At 41.8% G+C, this 24,442-nt stretch overlaps 1 protein-coding gene across 3 annotated transcripts in view; it reads left to right on the top strand.

Moving 5' to 3' along the window:
• The window catches only part of KIAA0232 (KIAA0232 ortholog), a 78,832-nt gene that overhangs the window by 29,403 nt on the left and 24,987 nt on the right, over positions 1-24,442 (top strand). For all 3 annotated transcript variants that reach the window (XM_054984641.1, XM_054984642.1, XM_054984643.1), the window contains exon 3: positions 16,410-16,547. In XM_054984641.1, the coding sequence (XP_054840616.1) occupies positions 16,410-16,547 (138 nt within the window). The remainder of the gene's footprint in view (positions 1-16,409; positions 16,548-24,442) is intronic.

Consider the following 24,442-nt stretch of genomic DNA (forward strand, 5'->3'; position numbering starts at 1 on the left):
TTGCATGGACTCCATTGAAATGCATTACAACACAAAAAAAGGGCAAGAGTCCAGTAGTGAAGAAGTGAGCTATGGCTCATGAAAGCTCATACCCTACCACAAATTTTGTTAGTCTTATAGGCGCTACTGGACTATTGCTTTTTTCTACTGCTACACATAAACACGGCTACCCATCTTGATCTATCAACACAGGCCCCAGAGTGCAATGACAGTCCCTGGGAGAAGAATCAGTGGTCTGGGACTGGAATGGCAGTGGGTGTGGAATGACAGGGGGTGTCATTCCAGTCCCAGAGCCCTGACCCTATTCCCAGGAGCAGTTGTTCCACTCTTTGACCTGTCATTCCAGTCCCTGAGCACAGGTTCTGTTCCTAGAGGCTGTCATTCCACTCTGGGGCTGTCATTCCAGTCCAAGAACACTTCTGCTACTCCCAGGGGCTGTCATTCCATTATGGTGCCTGTAATTCCACTGTGCAACCTGTTATTCCTTCCCAGAGCACAGATTCTGTTCCAAGGGGCTGACATTGCACTCTGGGAGTTGTCATTCCAGTCTCAGAACGCTGCTTCTACTCCCTGGGGCTGTCATTGCACTGCACTCTGGGGGCTGTCCTTCCAGTCCCAGAGCACTGAGCCTATTCCATGGACTGTCATTCCACTCTGAAACCTGTCTTTCTGGTCCTGGAGCACAAACTCTATAGCTAGGGACAGTCATTGCACTCTGGGGTCTGTCTTTTCACTCCCAGAGTATTCTTTCTGGTCCCAGAGACCTTTATGGAAAATTCATTCTGCATTTTCTTAGCAATTTTTTTTTGTGTTGCGATGCATTTCAATGGAGCCCAGGCAAGTAAATTGGCATCCCTGGCTCCCATTATCTCCAATGGGCCTTCAAGCCTCTCCTATTATTTCCAATGGGCAATCCTCCTGTCATTCCTTTTAGTATATGGCGGGGGTGTGTGGGGGGAGGAAAAAAGAAAAGAGGGAGCAAGGGGGAGAAAAGGTCAGACGGGAGCTCGCTGCTCCCCAGCCAGCTGGAGTCTCTCTTCCTTGCTCCACGTGGAAGCTTCGCCCAAGGCTTAAATTGAGAGAGGGGAGGAGGGGGAAAGTGGCAGAGAGAGAAATGTCCCCGCTGATTCTCTAGGTCCTTCCCACTTTCTCCCTTCCCTTCTTCTTTGCTTTCTTCTGTCATTATTCTGTCTCATCCTCCCCCCCAGTCCCCCAAAAGAAACATCACTTTTCCTCTGCTCCGTTCCAGTTTGTGAGGCAACAGGCAGGAGATAGGGGGGAATGCTTGGCGTGCATGCTTCCTCCCAGCCCTCCCACTCAGTTGCTCCGCAGCGCACACACACCCACCCCGGTGCCCCCTCTGGCGCCTCAGTTTACCCTCCACTACATTCCCCCTGGAATAAAGCCATCTTGCACACTTTCCCTTTGGTAAGGGTCCATGGCTCAGTGGTAGAGCATCTCTTTGCCATACAGAAGGTCCCAAGTTCAATCTCCAGCATTTCCAGTTTTTAAAAAAAGATCAGGTTGTTGGTGATATGAAAGACTTCATCCTAAGACTCTGGAGAGCTGCTGGTCAGAGCAGACAATACTGAACTTGATGGACCAGTGGTTTAATTCATTATAAATCAGCTTCATGTGCGTGTGTTCCTGCATACACCAAATTAAGGTGCCGTTTGCTTCTTGCCTGGCAGATCATTCCAGAAGAATGGCTCTACCACAAAAAAGCCCATGAACTTACTGTTGTCATATGGAGAATTCTAGGAGAGTGTACCACCATGAAAAGGCTGTCTTAACTGGCCCATGAGTGTATACATGAATGTATATGGGGAAATGCTATTCAATAAATATGAGGAGCCCAGGCCAAGAAGGGCTTTAATGGCAATAAGCTCTGTTTTGAATTGGCCCTGGAAGCAAATAGCTAATCCAGTTCATGTAGCACTGGATCTTCCAAGCCGCTGACCCCCGGACAGGAGTTTCACAGCTACATTTTGTGCCAGTTGAAACTTCCGATGGGTCATCAAAGGAAGTCCTATGTAGAGCTTATTATAGTAGTCCACTCTAGAGATTACAGTAGTATGGATCAATCTGAGTAGGTCAGTGGAGCCTAAATAAGAGGCCAGCTTATCCTGCAGATGTAGTTGAAAGAAGGCGTTCCTGTCAACAGTGCCAACTTATTTATCCCTTGTCAAGGCCAAATATTAGAGCATTCCCAGTTAACTTGTCCTACTAAAGAGATTTATCCCCATTCAAGATTGATAGATGGACATAATGCAGACATTTTGCTTTCCCGAACAGCATCACCTCCATCTTGTCTTGATTAAACTTCAGTTTGTTCACCTTTTATCAACATGGACATTTCTCTTGTCTCAAAAGGAAACAGAAGTGATATTGGATTCCACAGCCAACTTCTAGTTGCAGAGGTCTGTGTACTCCAGAATGTTAACCTTTCTTCTAAGAAAAGGTTTTTATAAGAACTCTTGTTTCAAGCCCAGGGCAGCTGAACATAAGTAAAGCTTTCTAGATAAGCATACTTTTTCACACAGCAGCCAACCAATTGCCCTGGAGGGCCAACAAATGGAGGACAGAGGCCAAAGTTTTCTCCAGTTGCTGCTCCTTACCACTGATATTCAGAGGATTGCTGCCTTTGTACATTGAGGCTCTCTTTACTCACCATGGCTAGTATCCATTATTGGACCTATTCTCCATGAATATGTCTAGCCCCCTCCTGCTCCGTGCCAGTTCCCAGCCAGATAAAGGAGGGGCCGACATTGCCGCCTGCTCCACTCCTGATCCCAGCTAGGTGATGATGGAGGGGAGGCATTGGCACCTACTCCACTCCTGATCCCAGCTGGGTGAAGGAGGAGGGTGGGTATTGCCTCCTCTGCACCTGATCCCAGCTGGATAAAGGGTGGCAGCACATTACCACCTGCTCCACTCCTAATCCCAAAGGAAAAACACTAGGGGATATCCCTGTTAACCAAGGTAAACTAATCCCAGCTGGGTGAATGTGGGGGGTGGGCATTGCCACCTCCTTTGCTTCTCATCCCAGCTGGGTGAAGGCGGGGTGGTGGGCATTGCCTCCTGCTCCACTCCTGATCCCAGCTGTGCGAAGGCGGGGGGTGGGCATTGCCACCTGCTTTGCTCCTGATCCCAGCTGGGTAAAGGCAGGGGGGTTGGGCATTGCCGCCTGCTCCGCTCTTAATCCCAGCTGGGTGAAGGCAGGGGGTGAGGTGGGCATTGCCTCCATGATAATGCACTATAACTGAAGGGCTATTCTTGTTTAGTGATAGGGTGGCAGGCGGAAATGGGTTAACCAGCTCAGTTAGTAGGGCTAATCAGGTTGATCTCCCCATTCAGAGATGACACTATCTCTTTTACCTTTGTAAGGGTGGTTGATTAGATAGGGCCCTGATTATGCGTGTTTCATTCTAATAGTCTTCTGCACTTTTATGCTCAAGATCAGCTCTCAGTTTCATATTTCTGCCCAGGCCGCTGCTTGGCATATGCTTGATGTTAGAGAGTGCTGAAAGTGTGCCTTAAAGAACAGAGGGATTCTGACAGATGCTTAGCTACTCGATTCCCATGCAGAGTAACGGAACTGCTTTGTAACTTTACTCAAATTCACCTTTGCTCCTTGATGGTCTACAGTTGCCAGGTAAAGAGAGTGCTATTTTCCCAGGATTTAAATGGTTTTTGATGGTCTTTAACTATTATTTTATCTTGCATTTTTAGCCATGTTGAATGCCTTGTCTAATTTGTTTGTAAAATATATTTTATGTTATTATTAGTATAACATTAGTGTAACATGATTTTTCCCTTTGTATATATATATATATGAAATCCTGTCCCTCAAGTCATAGTTGACTTATGGCAACCCCTAGTTGGGTTTTCATAGCAAGCGACTAACAAGAGGTGGTTTGCCATTGCCTGACTCTGCAACCCTGGTCTTCGTTGGAAGTCTCCCATCCAATTACTAACCAGGGCTGACCCTGCTTAGCTTCTGAGATCTGACGAGATCGGGCTCACCTGAGCTATCCAGGTCAGGGTGTATGTATTTCAAAAGACTAAATCATAGAATCAAAAGAATCATAGAGTTGGAAGGGGTCTTACAGACCATCTAGGCCAACCTTCTGCCCCAATGCAGAAGAAATGAAGACATTTTTCCTAATGTCCAGCTGGTACCTTCCATCCTGTAGTTTAAACCCAATAAAATCATAGAGTCGTCCTTCATAGCCTTTGTATATTATACAAATACACAGAGCTTCAGTTCAGAAATTTCTGAGCTAGTCTTCAGGTGCAACTCTTCCCTTAGAGGAACATTCTTAACTATACATCCCAAAAAAGTGGAGTCTTCTTGTCTTCCCTCTCAGTTTTCTTTAATCTGCTGCAGAGGCACTTGGGAAAACTCTTTAGAGACTCTTTTCTCTGTAAGATAGTTTTTCCTGTCTTTGATGATTACTGCTTCCTTGGAATGACCACAGTGGCAGAAGATGCTACACTAACTGCACCTGTATCTGCCATTACATTATTACAACACTCACTGAACCTGCTTGGACAGGTATCCAGAAATTACAGCTGGGCTTAGTAGCCAGCTTTCATTTCCTCCCAGCCAGCTGCAGTCTCACTGTAGGCAGTCTGTAAATAAACAAAAATAAAAGGAAGGTTGGTACTTCCTACTCTGACTCAGACAAAGCTTCGGGCTCTTCCTCATAATTCATTCAGGCTGGTGCCAGTGCTCCCTTTCCCCCCCACCCAAAATTGGGGGGGGGGTTGTATGCAGAACAGCTCCAATTCAGTCTCTTTGGGACTGGAGATAAACAACATTTTCCAGAGATACAAAAACTCCTCTGTGATCCCATAGATGCTGATGTGCAAACACCATTGCCGTTACCTCTTCTCCCTGCATTACTAAATGTTGTATCATGGGGAGCTGTGAATTTGGTAGTGTTCTTATACATGATCCCTTAAGGAAAAAGCCTTTGTTTTAGTTTCATTTTTCACTTGTTGATGGCTGGCTGTGGCTGGTTAAGGACCCAGACCAGGCCTTGCCTATGATCAATAAAGTTCTGAACCACTTTAGTACTGGACACTGCGGAATTACTATATTAAAGGTGGTGAAAAACTCAAAAAGTTTCTGCTCAGTCCACATCGAAAAGGCAGGAGAGTCTGTACCTTCCTTGTTGCTCGCTCTCCCCATAATTCTGCTGTAGTGGAGGCCTGCTTAGTCAAAGAGAGACAGGCAACCCACTCAGCACTGATTGAATCGGAAGGATGCTAGGTGGAGTGAGTGGGCAGGGAATTCTGTTCTGTGTGGAATCCTTTAAAGTAGACAACAACAACAACTTTGTATCTGATGAAGGGAGTTCTGATCCAGAAGCTTGTACCCTGGAAATCTAGTTGGTCTTTAAGGTGCTACTGGACCTGAATCTTGCTCTTGTACTATAGATCAATACGTCTACCCAGCTGAAACAACCCTGCCCACATGTCAGTATAGGGTTGCCAGGTGTCCAGTTTACGTCCGGACAATCTGGTATTTTGGGGGGCTGTCTGGGAAAACAGTCCCCCAGATACTGGGCCCTTGCCCTCCTCTGTCGGTTGCCTGGCCCATCTGTCCAGCCTCCTGCAGTTGTGTGGTGCTGCTGCTGGGCTGGGAAAGTGGCCTGGCATGTGAGAAGAGTTTAGCTGTTTAAAAATTCTGCAAGGGCCCAATCCTGATTAGGCCTCTCGGCATGGTGCCACCATGCACCCCCCCCTCCCGAAATACACGTAATTGCGGCGCTGTTTTGAAACTTCAAACAACATGGTGGAAAATGATGGTTGTTGTGGGTTTTCCGGGCTGTATTGCCGTGGTCTTGGCATTGTAGTTCCTGACGTTTCACCAGCAGCTGTGGCTGGCATCTTCAGAGGTGTAGCACCAAAAGACAGAGATCTCTCAGAGGTATCTTCAGAGGTGGCATCTTCAGAGGTGTAGCACCAAAAGACAGAGATCTCTCAGAGGTATCTTCAGAGGTGGCATCTTCAGAGGTGTAGCACCAAAAGACAGAGATCTCTCAGAGGTATCTTCAGAGGTGGCATCTTCAGAGGTGTAGCACCAAAAGACAGAGATCTCTCAGAGGTATCTTCAGAGGTGGCATCTTCAGAGGTGTAGCACCAAAAGACAGAGATCTTCAGAGGTGTAGCACCAAAAGACAGAGATCTCTCAGTCTTTTGGTGCTACACCTCTGAAGATGCCAGCCACAGCTGCTGGTGAAACGTCAGGAACTACAATGCCAAGACCACGGCAATACAGCCCGGAAAACCCACAACAACCATCGTTCTCCGGCCGTGAAAGCCTTCGACAATACAACATGGTAGAAAACAAGATTGCATTATGCCGTTGTGCTATGGGCCCGATTGTGATCATGCCCTCACGTTGATTTTAAATGGCTAAATTCTCTCAAATGGCATTGGTGGCCACGATTTGGAGATGTCCCTGACATAACCTCTAGTTTGGCCCTGTGTGGTTGGATACAGGCCATGGTTTTCTGAACTGGATGCAGCACTTGAATGTAATAATATATTATGTAGTACTTGGACTTTTGTGCCACATAAGATGTTATCACTCAGTACTGAAGAACTTGATATATAAAGTGATAGGTATCTTTTTGGCACCTTACATTGATTATTTTACACAATCTCAATCATAGATATCCTAGAGAATGTTGGAGGAAAATGTAGGCACATAAAGCGCGATTCTAATCAGAGCTACGCCCATCTAAATCCACTGACTTCAGAGGATTTCATATGGTTTCAGTCTGCTTAGGATTGCTGTAATAGCATGTCCAGCCCTTTATTTCATGCTCACAGACCAACAGGTCATAAGCAGACAAGTTCAGTAATTCAAAGTACAGAATGATACCGTTCAATAATAATGATTAACCAAATAACCAAAAATGTTAAATACAGATTATAAAATGTCAGGAGAAAAAATCATTAAAAACCATAGATAAAAATGTTGCCACAGCAAGAGTTACACTCAGGTCAGTATCTGCTAAAAGCTTTGCAAATACTTCTCGTTTCGAAATGAGTCCCCACTTCTGGATGTGTTGTGAGATCCATTTATCTCTGGCGAGTACACACTTCTTATAGTCAGTAAAAAGGTGCCAAATAGTATCTAGATTCCCTGGTTTGTAATCACAAAAACAGTCAGAAAAGGGAATCCCTAAAAACCTGCCTGCTAACTATCCTAATGGCAGAACGTTTAATCTGATCTTAGTAAAAAAATATTCTGTATTTGGGAATGTTTAAAAATTTACAGTATGCAGGTAAGATCTTTGGAGTAGGGAGTAGTAGAAGCATACCCCTCATGCTCTACAGCTGGTGCTCCATTTGTCAAAGTGTAACATTTTGGATTTAAACAGTTTGCATGTGGAAGAGTATTCCATTTGTTTTAAGGTATCAAAAGATTAACTCGGTATCTGTAATGTATCATTGACTAGTTTTTGCCAAGAACTCTGAAAACAATCTTTAACAAGTAGATGCATCTGACGAAGAGAGCTGTGGTTTTCGAAAGCTTATGCTACAGTAAAGTTAGTTTTAAAGGTGCTACTGGACTCTTTACTAAGTAGATGTAAGTAACTCTTCTCTGGAGAGAAAACAATTTTTAATCTAAAAATAAACGTGGTAATCCAGGCTTTGGCTTCTAATGATGGTTCCTCAAATTCTAGCCGAATGGGCTGGTGATACAGTTTGGTAAGCTAGACATGGAGCACAGAAAGGAAGTTAAACAGGAATCATATTTCTCGTTTACTTTGGCAATTGTCAAGGGTACGCCAAATAATAATAGAACTACCTTGGCTTTAAATGCCTGGATGGCTGCTGGCAGGTATTTGCCTCCTGAAGTCCAAAGGAATCTCAGAAGGGCTGCTGAGTGTATATATACCAACTTCATGACAGCAGTCATGTGGCTACGATTGCTGTAATATGTTCTTGTGTGCACCAATAATGGTCATGTTTAAAAAAAAATCAAAAATATTGGGCCCATATATTGTTATAATTAAAGCTTGTATGCATTTAAAGCTTGTATGCATTGTATGTGTATCGTATAATTAAAGCTTGTATGAGTGGTTTAACATGCTTTTAACCTTATAATGTTGTTTTTATCTGTAGTTAGCCTATGTTCCTTTTTATGTGTACTAATTGTAATGGACTTTGGCCCCACACAATAAATGTGGCTAAAATAAAATTAAAATACATTAAAATAAAATTAAAGAATGTCATTTGTTTATTTTAAATATATACTTCACTTCTTCAAAACACAAAATTGCTAACAAACAATAAATGTACAACCAACTGTAAAAGTATAACTGTTACACAGGAATATTGAGACAGACTGAATTCCTCAAATTAGATGAAAATCTCATAGTGCTTTTAACTGTGAGCCTGTACTACTAATTGCTAGATCATGGAAATTTCTGAGACCTTCCACCCTAAAGGGATGGTTTAGCAAAATATGGGAAATGTAAATCCTGAAAGATTAAACTTGTATTTTGATACATTAAATATGTCAAATATTAATTTTATTGGAATCCAACCTAGTTGCTATCGCTATATGGTAGTAAAAAGACCTGATTTTTGCTGTATAGATGAGTCTCTACATAAGACATCTGACACATGAAGAACATGTGTTGGGAGATACAATGTTAGCTGGGAAGGGTAGTTTAAAAAGACAGAGCTGGCAGCATGGCAAAGGCTTTGCTATACACTGGAGCTGTATGAACGGGCTGTGAAATTCCAGAAGAGAAACTTCAGCCCATTATAACCTCTCCAGGCGCAAGCCCTGCTCTGGAAGGCAGCTTCAGCCAATTTCCATTCCTTGCTGCCTTCTGGTTGCAATCCCACACAGTTCTAGACTGGAGAGATGAAACTGACAGAGCCTTTGAGGAGGCAAAAATGAAATTAACAAACCCTCTGAGGAGTGATTTCCGCCGGCTCTGTCTTTTTAAACTATGCTTCCTGGCTAACATTGCATCACTTGACAAACACATGCCAAGGTGTCTCATGTAGAGTGAGACTGTGATCAATTAGTATACAGTTGAAACACCTCTGAAGATTTATTTAGCTTTAAAAACCATCCTCTTTATAGTATATGGTCCCCAAAATACAGTGAAATACATTTCTTATGTGCAAGTTCGTTTATCCCACACAATTGGGACAGTTTGTCTTTATTTTAAGGAGAAGGGTTTTTGTTAAAGAGGCAAGGCTGGACATTGGAAGGCACAAAGAGTGCACAAAGAGCTGAGCAGCACTTGGTGGCTGCAGTGAGGACAAGGAAGTGGGTGAAATCATTCCTCTTGCCTTCTCTGCCCTCAGCCGTTCACCCTGTGCAATCCGCTCACCAGGGCAAGAGGCAGAGAGAGATGGTTTTACTAGTCCCCCTTCCCCACTCCATCTGTTGCGTGGCTTTTTGTCCATATGGGTTGCTGACGTCCAAACGTTGTGTTGCCTCTTTGATGCTGGGGGAAGGAAACAAATGGAAGATCTGCTTCTGCCAGCACCATGTTTTGCTGGTGCACGGGGTCTGCACTCCCATTTGTTGCTCATATTTGATTATGTATAATAATGTTATCAGAGAGAACCTTCTCCTTGGAATAAGGTTTTGGGGTTTTTTTGGTCCATGGGGCTATATTTCTGAATAATTCTGTTTTAGCCTCTGTGTGTGTGTGTGTGTGTTTATATGCACTACCTTTCTCCCCAGTGGGGTCCCAAGGTGGCTAACATAATTCTCCTCTATTTTATCCCTCCAACCACCCTGTGGAGTAGGTTAGGCTGAGAGAGAGTGACTGGCCCGTGGTCTGCCAGCAAGCTTCCAGTGGCAGAGTGGGGGTTTGAACTTGCTTCTCTTAGATCCTAGTCTGGCGCTCTTCTTAATCCCTTCACTACCCCACCCTGGCTCTCAGTACGGTTGTTGAAATCTTACTTTGATACACTATTATTTGTCTTGCCTTTTGCAACTGCTTCTTATCTTGTATGTCTCTTTGGGTGGTTTCTAACTGGAAGATTGTGCTGTTGAATAAATCCCCTTGAGTAGTTACAGAATCTTGAACGTTGCTATGTGAAAATTGGCCAGAAATTCGTCTTATCTAGTGTTGCTTACTGTACTGGGGATTTATTATGTTTATTTGAAATGCTGTAGGCTCAGATTTAATTCATGAAAAATTACTGAATTTCTCTAAAAACCTGTTCATGCAATCCAGAATTTTTTGCTTGTGCATTACATTAACAGTGAGATCCTAAGCAGATCCAGAGGAGTTAGCCGTGTTAGTCTCTAGTTGCAAAATAGTAGAGTTCAGTAGCACCGTTAAGACTAACCAACTTTATTGCAGCATAAGCTTTCGAGAACCACAGCAAATGCATGGAGGGTATGAAGAAACTGGCCAAAGATATATAAGTGGTGAGGGGAGGGGGGAGAAGGTGCAGGGAGTTGCCCTCTCTGCACCCTCTCCCCCCTCCCCTCACCACCCATAGGTCTCTGGCTAGTTTCTTCATGCCCTCCATGCATCTGACGAAGAGAACTGTGGTTCTCGAAAGCTTATGCTATCCTAAGCAGAATCCCTCCAGTCTAATGGGCTTGAATGGAGCAACTCTGCTTAGAATTTCACTGCACATTTTTATTTAGTCATCTTATGTTGTGGTGGTAAAATATGCACAATTTTTACTTTAAAATGAAATTCACTTTAATGGTTTTAACTCTGTCTGCCACTATTTGTAAGGAAAAGCAGCTTAAGGGAGGGAACAGTATAGAAAAGACAAATTCCTGATGGGAGGTGTGATCCTTTCTCTGCTCCAGCCACTTTCCCCATGGGTGGCTTACCAAAAAAATGCATTTGCCAGGGGTTAAGCACCCCTTCTGAATCTGCTTTCCTTATTTGTTAGTTGTGTTTGTGTCGAATATATAATTAGTTCCAGTGTCCATTTCAGTGCATTCCAGTTCTGCAGCTTCTCTTTCCTGTTGCCTGCTGAATCTTTTATTTTCAAGTAATGCAAAATTGACAGTGTCAAGCAGGTATGTTCTAAATACTTAATGTGTGGTAATTCTCGGGGTGATCTAGAAGACACCAAGATGCGTCCTTTTGAATTTTGGAAACTTTGAAGTTTTTCCTCATTGATGTGGAGGCATTGCCCCATTACATGCAGGCTGGGACATAGCAGGTGCATAAGTCTGTGCCTCCTGCACCAACTCATTTCTAGGAGTGGCAAGATTGTGGGGTCTTTTCAGCATCCTGCAGCAGCCACACATTGACAGGACTTGCGGAGGTGGGGTAGAGCTAAGCTTCCTGGCATCACCAGTCCCTGCTTATTCCTAGTTGCTTGGATGTAGACTTCTAAATTGAGGATATCCCAATAGCATGTGAAGCCATGTGATTCTCTGGCATCCTCCATCCCAGTTGTAGCCTCGCTTCAGCCCGGCCCTTGTGGTCTTGAGTAGGAGCAGTTTGTATCCAAGAGGTATTGGCGTACCAGAGGATTTAGAGCAAGGCAGAAGTCTTCTGCATATCTGCTTGGATTTGGGCAGATAGTCGGTTTCTCTGCCTGGCTCCTATTCTCTTTGAACCCCAGAAAGCCATTGTGCCATGCTTCCAAGGCCCCAGTTGAACATCAGTCTACATAAATGTGCGTGATAGACTATTTAAAAGCTGTGCTCAGGTAGTTAGTTGTTAAACCTTAATGTGTTGTGAGAAATTTACAGACACTTAAAATAGTAAAGGCAAAGCTAAATGCACTGTGTTAAGCTGTCCTTGAAGACAATGTGGAAACTGCAACTTGTTCAGAATGCAGCAACCAGGCTATTGCCTGTTTGAAAACAGCTGCATTGGATGCCAGTATTTACGAGTTCAATTCAGGGTGCTGGTGGTGACTGTTAAAGCCTTTCACAGACCAGGACCCACATACTGTGCTCAGTTCAAGGTATTGGTCATTACATACAAAGCTCTTCACAGCCATGGTCTGGCCTACCCACGGGACCGCCTCCCTCCCTATGTTCTTCCATATCTGCCTCGCTCATCTGAACAGGGTCTCCTGCAAGTGCCAGCCTGCCAGCCTCCACATGGGCGAAATCAACAACAGCCTTACATGGGCTTTCTCTGTGGTGGCCCCTACCCTGTGGAATGGCCTGCCTGAGGAGGTCAGGAGAGCCCCACGCTCCTGGCTTTCTGCAAACGATGCAAAACTGAATTATTCAAAAAGGCTTTTTTACTCAGATAGGAGGGCTAGGGAAGGGGTCTTAGATGCTTTGCTAAGGAGTTAGGGACCCTAGACTTCACCACTGTGTTGCCTTACATATTATCTGTTGCTTTAAATATGTACTCCTTCTGTTTCAGCATTTCTTCAACTCTGTATTGGATTCTCACTAATGCTACATCTTTGTAAACTTGAATTTATTTACCCTGTGGCATTATTTATGGAAATGCCCTTGATTCTCAGACTGTGTAATCCGCCTTGAGTCTCCGTGAGAAAGGCAGACTATAAATGACATAAATAAATATGCGGACTTTCTCTCCTCGTATGTCTCTTGTACCAACTGCAGTCTTCTGTTTGCTTCGTTCTAGATGCTCCCCTGCTTAAGGTGAGCCGCTTGGCATCTACTAGAGCCCTTTCTTCTCTCTAGCAGCTCCCACTTTGTGGAGTGAGCTGGGATGTGGGGTGGGGTAGCATATAGCAGTTTTTCGGAGGCTCTATAAAGCTGTTCTGTTTGCTTTGGATCCTTGTTAAAATACTTTGGATCCTTGTACTTCTGTAGTGGCTAAGTTAACAGGCCATACTGCCTATCTAGAGAAACTCCTTTTAGCATATCCTTATGATTAGAGCATCGTTTTGAGCTGGTTCAGTAAAAAAATATGCTTACTATTAATTTGTTCTAAGTATTTATTTTTTACTGTTTCGGTGGAACTTTATTTACATGTTGCGTGAAAGCTGAGTTCTCGACAAGTTTGTTTTTTTTAACATCAATATTCTTCATATGTTATTCCATGGGGGAATGTGCTGGAAGGGAAAGGAGTGAGTGAAAGGTGGGCTCTTCTCAAAGCTTTTGCAAGCTCAGGCCCTAACTATTCCAGCAAGACGGAAACATGGTAAAGGCTCCAAGAAACCGATGTGGATGTACAGAGAGCTCCAGAATAAGCTAAGGGAGAAAAAGGAAATGTTCAGGAAATGGAGAGAAGAACAGACCTCTAAAGAAGAATATATGAGGGTTACAAGGTACTGCAGATCAGCCATCAGAGAAGCCAAAGCTCAGTATGAGCTGGGTCTGGCCAGGGGGGCTCACTTCAATAAGAAAAACTTCTACAGATATGTGAGAAGCAAACACAAGGTAAAAGAGGCAATTGGACCACTGTTGTGAGTGGAAGGAGAAACCCTGATGGAGAACAGAGAAAAAGCAGACAGGCTTAATTACTTTTTTTTGCCTCTGTTTTGTCCCTTGAGCCCATCTAGTGATGGTAGTAGACATGACAGGACACCTGGGTAGCTAGTTGACATTGACAGAGAGGTTGTGGAGAGGCACCTGGCTGCACTAGATGAATACAAATCCCCTGGGCCAGATAGTGTGCACCCAAGAGTGCTCAAAGAACTTTCTAGAGAACTTGCAGAGCCTCTGTCCATCATCTTCAAGGCTTCCTGGAGGACTGGGGATTTGCCACAAGATTGGAGAAGAGCAAATATTATCCCAATCTTTAAGAAAGGGAAGAAGGATGACCTGGGAAACTACAGGCCAGTCAGTCTGACTTCCGATGCTGGGAAGATATTAGAGCAGATTTTAAAGGGCTCGATCTGTAAGCACTTAGTGATCCAGGGAAGTCAACATGGTTTTGTCTCCAACAGATCTTGTCAGACCAACCTGGTTTCCTTCTTTGATCAACTGACCAGCTTACTGGATCGGGGGAACTCGGCATTTCAGTAAAGCTTTCTAATGGGCAAACTGGAAAACTGCGGACTGAACTATAGGACAGTTTGGTGGATAGGGAACTGGTTAGAGGACCACACCCAAAGAGTGGTGGTCAATGGCATTTCGTCAGATTGGAGGGAGGTGTCCATTGGGGTGCCACAGGGCTCATTTTTAGGCCCGATACTTTTCAATATTTTTATCAATGATCTGGATAAAGGGGTAAACAGGCTACTCATTAAATTTGCTGATGATACCAAATTGGGAAGAGTGGCAAACACCCAAAAAGATAGAGTTAAAATTCAACAAGACCTGAATACTCTGGAGAAGTAGGCAGTTGTGAACAGGATGCAATTCAACATAGATAATTGCACAGTGTTACATCTGGGCCACAAATATGTGAAGCACAAATACAGGATGGGGGATACACTTTGGGTTGTAGTATATGTGAAAGAGATCTTGGAGTAAGAGTGGACTGTAAACTAGATATGAACAGTCAGTGTGATGCGGTGGCAAAAAAGGCAAACTCAGTCTTGGGTTGTATCAAAAGGGCCATTGCATCGAAATCGCAGGAGGTCATAGTCCCTCTCTATACTGCCTTGGTCAGGCCGTACCTGGAGTACTGTGTGCAGTTCTGGAGGCCCCACTTCAAAAAGGATGTGGACAAAATTGAGAGGGTGTAGAAGAGAGTGACGAGAATGATCAGGGGTCTGGAGACTGAGCCCTACATGGAAAGGCTGAGGACCTTGGGAACGTTTAGTTTGGAGAAGAGATTGAGGGGGGGACATGATTGCTCTGTTTAAATATTCAAAAGGCTGTCATTTGGAGGAGGGCAAGGAGCTGTTCCAGTTGGCCGCAGAGGACCCAAAACATTGGGCTTTAATTACATGCAGAAAGGTACCGGCTGGATATTAGGAAAAACCTTTTCACAGTCAGAGTAGTTCAAAAGTGGAATCCGCTGCCTAGGGAGGTGGTGAGCTCCCCTTCACTGGCAGTTTTCAAGAAGAGGCCGGATGAATATTTGTCAGGGATGCTTTAGGCTCATTCTGCATTGGGCAGGGCGTTGGAATAGAAGGTCTGTATGGCCCCTTCCAATTCTGTGATTCTGTTAGGAATGTGAGTTATCTGTAACCACTGAATGCTTTGTAATATTAAAATTAAAATTACTTGACCAGGATTGTCATATTGTTGGAATCTAATATATTATGAGTATCATAATATAATAATATATTATGAGTATCAAACAATGTATATAATTGTTTATTTGACCTAGTAGAACTAGTATGTTTTAGTGGTGTATGAGTTGTAGAAAAGAGCAAGAGTCCAGTAGCACCTATAAGACTAACAAAATTTGTGGTAGTGTATGAGCTTTCGTGAGTCACAACTCACTTCTTCAGATACAGCTAGAAACTGGTGTATGAGTTGACATTCTTTTAAATCACTGGGAGGCATGGATGCAGTTTATTCAAAATACTACAGCTTTTGAATAGCTATTGGAAAGGCAGAAAGGAATTCCTAGGTTCAAAAAAAGGTAGGTGCAGGAAATGGGGGAACAAATTGAGATGAGGAGTGCAATTTTGAAAGTTCCTTCCCCCAATTGTGTCAGCTGCTAGAATTATTTCTAGGAAAAGCTGAGTAACTGAAGAAGTAGACTGCAGCATGCAGGGTTTCCCCTCCCCCTTTAAAACAAAGTTAAACTAAAGTGCTATTAGGCTCTCTCAACATGATTCTTTACCTCTAAAGTAATAGAAGTCATTTTTGCATGGGGGGGTGTTGATGGGAGGAACTGAACAGTTAGGTCTTGCTGTCTATAGCATTTTGTAACGTCTATCCTAGGCCCAGATGCTGATATTATTAATGTGGCATTATCACTGTATGTAATAATCTTCCATGTAACAAAGGATGGACCCCTGACCGGGGGAGCTTAAAATTAAAATTTCAGTGGAAACACAAGCTGTGAAAGGAAGGAAGGCAAGGTTATAGTCAGTGTGGTGAGTGAGAGTAATACAGTTGTATGGACTGAGGAAGTTTTTCACTTGAGGATGAGGACTAAGGTGTAAAGACAGAGGCTTTGTGGGGAAAAATGGTTTTGAGGAGCTGTTTGAAGCTAAAGAGCGCAGCATAAATGTTGTGTGAAAGAGTTCCAAACATTAACAGGCGGCAAAGCAGGAGCAATTTGAAAGCTGTATGTAAACCTCTGTGTGGCTGAGGACAACGGAGCTGGAAGAGCAAAGATCACATTAAAGAAGTGGGTGATGGGATGCTTGAATGCAATGGGGAAAGAGAAAGAACAGAAGAGTGGGGTTGATGTGGGAAAGAGATAAGGCCTAGCTCTCTACCTTTCTATTCAAGACCTTTCTTTGTCTCTCTATTTTTGTTTTTGTTCTCTTTATATAGCGCTGGTCTCTTTGCAAAAGTCTTGAGCATCTTATCAATGATATCCAAGGAAATAGTCTGTTTAATTTTGTATCTTTGCCTTATTTTTTTTTAGGAGAATGACATCTTCCTGGGCTGGGACAAAGGAGCTTACAAGAAATGGGGAAAGAGTAAGAAAAAATGCTCTGATCTAACACTAGAAGAAATGAAAAAACAGGCTGCTGTTCAGTGTCTTCGCTCTGCTTCTGATGAAGTAAGAACTAATATAAAGGCTCATTTAATTTGCAAATCAGCATGTTTTAGCTACTATAGCAATAAAATGTGCAAGTGTTCAGAAAATAATTGCAAAATGGAAAATTGTTTTAAATTTTTCTAAGTTATTGATGTGGAGATCCCAATCCGGTTCACAGGGCAGGGGGAGCCTAGCCCAGGCTCCACTTGCTCAACAATACGGTTGCCACCACCAGGTTCCTTTCTAAGTCTTGGCACTGGGGCGGGAACCACACCTCAGGCCTAACCAGACTGTACCTGAGAAATAGCAAGCTGAATCCCAGCCCAAAATGACAAAAGTGGCATCGGGCTGGACTGGCCTAGACATTATCTTCACATTGAAGCAGTTGAACCAAAGAGACACCACGCATATAAAATATAAATGATGTATTAAGAGGTGAATAAAATATTTAAACTAGAAAGTGTGCATAAAAGGATGGAGCAAACAAGAAAGCTAAATAACTTGCACCTGATATGCTTGCCAGTGTAGCTGGTCAGCAATATCAAATCTGACATCAAAAGTTTCAGGTATCAAAGCAAGATTGTAAATCCATAAGCCCAGGGCTTTTTTTCAGCTGGAAAGCGGGGGAACGGAGTTCCAGCACCTCTTGAAAATGGTCACATGGCCGGTGGCCCCACCCCCTGATCTCCAGACAGAGGGGAGTTGAGATTGCCAAGCAGCGCGGAGGTCTAGGAGAACCAAGATGACTCACAACAAGCTAACGAGGTGGACTGTAACATGGCCACATCAACCTTGGTCCCTTGACTCCCTTCTTCAGCAATTTCAAGGAAGCCTTCCACCTGGGACTAAGGTGGCTTGAGATGGCATTTTTGGTGCAAGTAGGCTTGGGCACCTGTTGGAGAGCATGGGTCCTTCAGCCCATTTCAGTTTGAAGGTTCTAAGACTGTTGCTTAAAAGCAGCTTGAGAGGAGAGGGTGACACCCCTGAATTTCATCAGAGTTGTAGTGGTGATAGGGAAGGGCTGCTTCCCTACGTCGTTTTCCCAGTCCCTCCTCCGTCTGCTGTTAATTCTGTTATGGGGAAATAAAGGCAAAAATAAATCTGATGTGTACATTGAACTTAGCTGGACGTGCCACGTGGCTTGCCCCTGCTTCAGGGACTGAATGAGCCAAAGTGTTAATTAAACAAAGAATATAAGACATAGAGCGCCAATCTGACATCTCTAGTGCATCTAAAATGGGAGTGTTGAAAAATGATAAAGGTACTCTTGAGCCAGCCAAGTATCTGGCCTCTGTGGAAGTAAATAATTTCAGAAGGGCATTTTCTTTGTCCAGGTGTTCTGCTTTTCCATCAGCAGTTGTTGAGGGTAGGTACAACAAAATCCCCTATGCAGAAAGGCTATGTCTGTGCCCTCTGGGAGAGGTGGAGTCTGCAGAGCGCATGTTCTTCAGTTGCCCATTTTATGGAAAATTATTACCCCACTATTAGACAGGATTCCCAGTCATATAACTACAAATGAAGCAAAGCTCTGCTAGAACTTAGCCGATAAAAACCACATGATCACATGGCAAGTAGCCAAATTCTGTACATTAATTTTTAAACTACGTGAAGTGTATTTTAAAAGTTTTTAAAAAACTGATGGTTTTTCTTTTTATTGATAAGTCGTTTGGTAACATAATTTTTGTATATTGGTCTTGGTACTGTAATAAAAATGATGATGATGATGGGCCCTGCTTCGGAGAACATTAGATTTGAGTCTCACTGTGCAAGTCCATTGTGTATATGCTGTGATAGCGATGGAAACTTATCATGGCATATCATCATGATCTTTATATTACAGATATATCATAGGTAGTTGAATAATCTAATTGTACCTGCATCGAGCAAATGGTATTTCCATTTTACAAATAAGAGAAACTGGGTGTTCTCTGCCTTTGAATAACAAATGTCTGCAACAAGCTAAAAACAGAATACATTGATGTTAATATTTTGAAAGAGTGGATAAACTCCTCCAACTAAGTTGAGAGTGCAGAATATAAATGTTTTTAAAAATACTTGTCCCCTAACCATCCTAAGCATCCAGCTGCAGCTGCCTGCTTCATAGTCATGGTCTTTGCAGAGTCCCAGCAAACTGTGCAGGCCAGCCACAGAAGGCTCCAGAGTTTATCAGGACAAAAAGTACTCTGCCTGTGAGTCACCTTGAGGAGAGACGTGAGCTGTTCTGTGTATGGTTTGGGTTTCCCATTATAATGAATGGCAGTTCTTGGGCCTAGTATACCTCTGAGCTTGGAGTTTGAAGAAGAGTTCTGTATCAGTATCAAGGGAAAGTAGCGCAGGATTTTTCTCACACATCATAGTTTGTTTTTCTAGAGGTTCTTGAAATGTGCCAATTTGCTATTTGTGATGGAAAACAAAAAGATTTAATTACTTGGTTGATGGATTTCAGTTTGCTGTATGTGGCAGTTGGCAAGAATGCTGATGGTGCTTCATTGTACCTTGAAAATGTGTTGCTTTTTATGTTCACTCATTCATGTCAACTGAGTGTGAATTACTCTGTCAAAAAATCCTGTAGTCTACCATTATAACATACCCTATGAATGCTCCTCTTTATGGCTCATTCATCCCCATGCATTCTAGTCTTGGGCCTGCACAGTCCCAGATGACTTAAAGTCCTCCCCATCTGAGTCTTTGTTCTTGCGTTTTCTTTTGCAGGGGCAAAATCTGATTGTGATCAATTCAGGCCCTTCCTTTCTCATTATTTAAGCTTCAGTCATTTGTATTCCTGACTTTTCTCTAGCTATCTATTTTTCTTTAGCGTCAGGAATTCCACACTTAACAGTTTTGTATTCAGCTCTGTACTGATTCCGACTCATACTCCTTTCCTGTCAAAGCAGCAGGTAGATGTTTTGCTAATATTGTCATCTTGGCCCAAACCTTCTGCCCTCATTTATTTTCTTTATATGCATGTCCTCAAGGTTTCTTGTAGCATTGCCAACACTTCATTTTTTTTTTTTTGGACGTGCATGCTCAGAAATTGGGATATTGCTGTCAAGATTTTCCAGTTACGGTTTTCTCACTACACTGCCTTTTTTCCTACCCTATTATTTTAAAAAACAAAATATTCATTAAAAATATTAGGCATTAACCCTCTCATTCCATGTAGTGGCTGGGCAAAAAGCTTATCCAATCCCTTTGTTTAAACTTCAGTGTCCTGAACTTCATTGGTCCTGAGCATTATCATTCCTCTTTCCTAATGCATACATGCACTGGAGTTGTTTTCCTAGGCTTGGTATGGGGGAGAGGGCACTAGACCTTGGAATCTCTCTTTAAAAAACAACAACAACCCTGTAATGATTTTAAGTGTGTGTGTGTCTTTAAATGCTTGGTGTGGTACAGATGAAGTGTAGGGGTGAAAGAGAGGGGTGAGTGAGTGAGATGATTGGCTGATGATGACTGCGAGTGTGGGCGGAGTGAACTGCAGTTTTTAGTTAGGAAGCAGAGAGAAAAGATTCAGTCTGAGCAAAGCAGGCAAGCTGTGTGCAGCCTGAGAGGGTCCCTGTATTTGTGAGAGAAAGGCAACCTGTGTGGAAGCCTGAACTGTGAGACTACATATTCATTCTGTTTGAAGCAGGCAAACTGTGTGTGCGCCTGAGAGAAGATCTGTGTGACCATGTCTGTGAAAAGAAATTTTAAGAACCAATAACTCTCTTCGAAACCATCAGGCTTAAGAAATAATATGAAACCGATACGCTTCTTATAAAAATAAGTTTACTTTGTTTTTTTTATATCCCAGAGTATATCTGTCATTCCTATATCCCATTCCTATCCTCGGGGCCACATAGTACCACGAAGGAACCTGACGCTTGGGCACGTTACTAAAGGGGAAATTTAAATAAAATATCTTGGAATATAATAATCCTGGTGGCAGCAATCTACCCAGAGGGTGTAAGAGAAAGATTAAAGGCAAAATCTACCCAAGAGAAAGGAAGAGTTGTAACACTACCAGATAGGACTGATTCCTGCCCTCTCTTTGGGCCTTTTTTGCTTGCAGATGAAATACCTACTTTACTAATAAGGCCAGTGGTGTGTGGAAAAGTTGAATGATTTATTTATTTTATTTGTTTACCCTATTCATGCAGAGATCAAGGCAGATTACACATTGTAATGCAATGCAATGAATAGGATGAGACATCTGATAAGCAATGTTTTTTTTTTAATAAATTTTTTATTGGATTAGATGTCATTAAATTGTACATTACAATCAGTTTCCTTTAATTTTTCCAATTCTAACCCCCTCCCTTTCCCCCCCTTTTGTTGACTTCCAACAGTTTTCCAACCCCTTGTCCCTTTTCCCTTACTCATTTTAAATTTATTCTATCTGTCAAACGTAGACTTTCACTTTCTTCTAAGCTTATCTATATAACACAGTGCTCCTTCTGTCTTCCTACTTACTTTAACAACTAAATAATACATATCTAAATAATACATTCTTGGCATATTTTCTTTTGATAATAATCATTTAGCTAATTTTGGTACTCTATACTCTATCTTATAATCTCATCTTCAATATGGGACAAACAATTTATCCCTCATTTAGCATAATTTTAGATACTTCTATAAACAGTACATTCAATATAAGTCAACCAATTTAACTTATACTCTATATATTTTTCTACATATCTTATCTTCATACTGTTTTAATTATATAATTATATTATTCTTTCATTATGCAACTATCCACCAAAAATAGTCAACCAGTTTGACCCATATAAACCTCCAAACCAATTCAATCAATTTAATACATTAATATATATTTTCCCACCTTACTTAAATTCCTTCATTGCAATTATAAAGTTATCTCCATTATACAATTATTGCCAGAAATGAAATTAATTAGTTTCTATCCTTATAATTAGTTAGTTTCTATCATTATAATTCTTGTAATAACACCTATAATACTTAATGCTATATATAATAGTCTAATAAAGTAGTTGCTTAGAAATTCTCATTTACCTCTCCACCCCCCGGTAAAGTCACCTCCCTCTACTTTTATTGTATTTCAGTAATTTTCAAACTGCTACAGTTCTCCTCCCACCTCCCATTTCTTCACTAAATATTGTTTCAGCTTCTCCCAATCCGTGTTGAACTGTCCTGGATCAAGGTCTCTCAGTTTCCTTGTCATTTTGTCCATTTCCGCCATGTACAGCAATTTATATATCCAGTCCTCAATAGTTGGCACTTCTTGCACTTTCCACTTTTGCGCGTACAAAAGTCTAGCCGCTGCTGTCATGTAAAATAGCAATGTCCTATATTGTGCTGGAATGTCCTCCATTCCCAAGTTCAGTAGCAGGAGTTCTGGGTTCTTATTAATTTGAAATTGTAAAATCTCGCTTATTACTCTTATTATTTCCCCCCAGTACTGCCTAGCTACCTCACAAGTCCACCACATATGATACAAAGATCCCTCATGCTTTTTACATTTCCAGCATTTATTAGACATGTTCAAATTCCCTAGCGCAATTTTCTTTGGTGTCATATACCAATGATAAATCATTTTGTAGACATTCTCTTTAATATTGGTGCATGTCGTGATCTTCACTGTATTCTTCCACAAGTATTCCCACGCCTCCATTGTTATTTCCTTATTAAAGTTTATAGCCCACTTCACCATTTGCACTTTAACTGTTTCATCTTCAGTATACCATTTCAGCAGCACTTTGTATACCTTAGAGAGTTCCTTTTTATCCTCTTGTAAAAGTGCCTGTTCTAATTCCGAATTCTCCATTCTTATCCCTCCCTTCACACAGTCCGAATTATAAAGATCTCTGATCTGTCTGTACTGAAACCAATCGTAACTTGGAGACAACTCGTCCTGCGTCTTTATTTTGAGTTTAGAAAATTCCATTCGGGTTATCTCCTTGTATGTTAAACACTGTTGTTCATTATCGACGGTTCTCGGATCTATTACTTCATATGGAACCACCCATGAGGGGATTCCATCTTGTAGGTAATTTCTGTACTTCTTCCAAGTTGTGAATAGGCTTCTCCAAATATAATGATGTAAGAACATAGAGTCCGCTTTTACTTTATCATACCATAAATATGCATGCCATCCAAATATTTTTTTATATCCTTCTAAGGCCAGTAATTTCCAGTTTTTCAGCATCATCCAATCTTTCAACCACACTAAACAAATTGCGTCATAATAAAGTCTTAGGTTGGGCAGTTGCATTCTGCCTCTTTCTTTTGCATCTTGTAACACTTTCATTTTCACTCGAGGCTTTTTGCCTGCCCAAACAAAATCTGATATTTTCCTCTGCCATTTTTCAAACTGCTTAGAGTCTCGGATAATTGGTATTGTCTGTAACAGAAACATCACTCTTGGCAACACATTCATCTTAATTACTGCAATTCTTCCCAACCATGACAAGTTCAGTCTGTTCCATTTAATCAAGTCTTGCTCTATCTGAGTCCACAGTTTCTCATAGTTGTTTTTAAATAAATCTATATTCTTTGCAGTCAGTTCAATTCCCAGATATTTTACCTTGTTACTTCGCAGTCTGTTATTTCCATTAATAGTTGTTGTTTTTGTTTAGTCATATTTTTACATAATATCTTTGACTTCTTTTTGTTTACATAAAATCCTGCCAAATCTCCAAACTCCTTAATCTTCTCTATTACTTTTGGCATATTCTCCATTGGATCTTCCACAATTAACATTATATCGTCCGCAAATGCTCTGACCTTATAGGAAAAGTCCTTTATTTTTATTCCACGGATTGCATTGTCTTCTCGTATCTGTATCATCAGTATTTCCAAAACCAAAATAAACAATAGTGGAGACAACGGGCAACCTTGTCTTGTTCCTTTACCTATAGTCAATTTCTTGGTCACCTCGTCATTCACCACAATTGCTGCACTCTGGTCTCTGTAAATTTCCTTTACTGCTCTTATGAATCTTTCTCCCATTTGTAGCTTTTCCATGGTGGCAAACATAAAGTCCCAGTTCAAATTGTCAAACGCTTTTTCAGCGTCCACAAAGAAGAAACCAACCTCCTTGTCACAACGTTTGTCATAGTATTCAATAGCATTTATAACTGTCCTTAAATTGTCTTTGATTTGTCTATTTGGCAAAAAACCAGCTTGCTCCTCCTCAATAACTTCAGAAAGCCATCCCTTCACTCTTTCCGCCAGTATCTTCGCAAAAATTTTATAATCATTATTAAGTAACGATATAGGTCTATAGTTTTTCACGTTAGTCAGATCTTGCCCCTCTTTGGGGATCAGTGATATATTAGCTTCACTCCAAGTGTCTGGGATCCGTTGATCCTTTAAAACACCATTAATCACATCTTTTAGGAATGGTGCCAGTTCATTAGCCATTACCTTATAAAATTTGGCTGTAAGTCCATCCGGTCCTGGCGCCTTTCCCAAGTTTGTTGACTGTATTGCCTTTCTTATTTCTTCCTCCGTTACTTCATTGTTCAATTTGTCTCTCCAAGCTTCCGAAATTACTGGGAGCTTCATTTTCTCCAAATATGTTGCTATTGAGTCTTTATTCACCTCTTTTTTATTATACAATTTGGCATAAAATTTATAAAAGGCTCTGCTAATAGCTGTCTGTTCCAGGTACACTTTATTGTCCTCACAGATTTTATTTATTATTTTCTTCTCCTTTCTCTTCTTCAATTGCCATGCCAAATATTTCCCAGGTTTATTTGCGCCTTCAAACGCCTTTTGATTCATTCTCTTAAGATTCCATTCCAATTCTTTGTTGTTCATTGCTGTCAGCTGTTCTTGAAGAATTTTAATGTCCTGGTAGATTTTCTTTTTCCCTGGTCTTTTCTTTAACTGTATTTCTTTGGCTTTTATTTTCTCCGTGATCTCCTGTCTCTTCTCCTCTTTTTTTTCCCTGG

The sequence above is a fragment of the Eublepharis macularius genome, chromosome 7, assembly GCF_028583425.1.
Source record: "Eublepharis macularius isolate TG4126 chromosome 7, MPM_Emac_v1.0, whole genome shotgun sequence".
Lineage (NCBI taxonomy): Eukaryota > Metazoa > Chordata > Lepidosauria > Squamata > Eublepharidae > Eublepharis > Eublepharis macularius.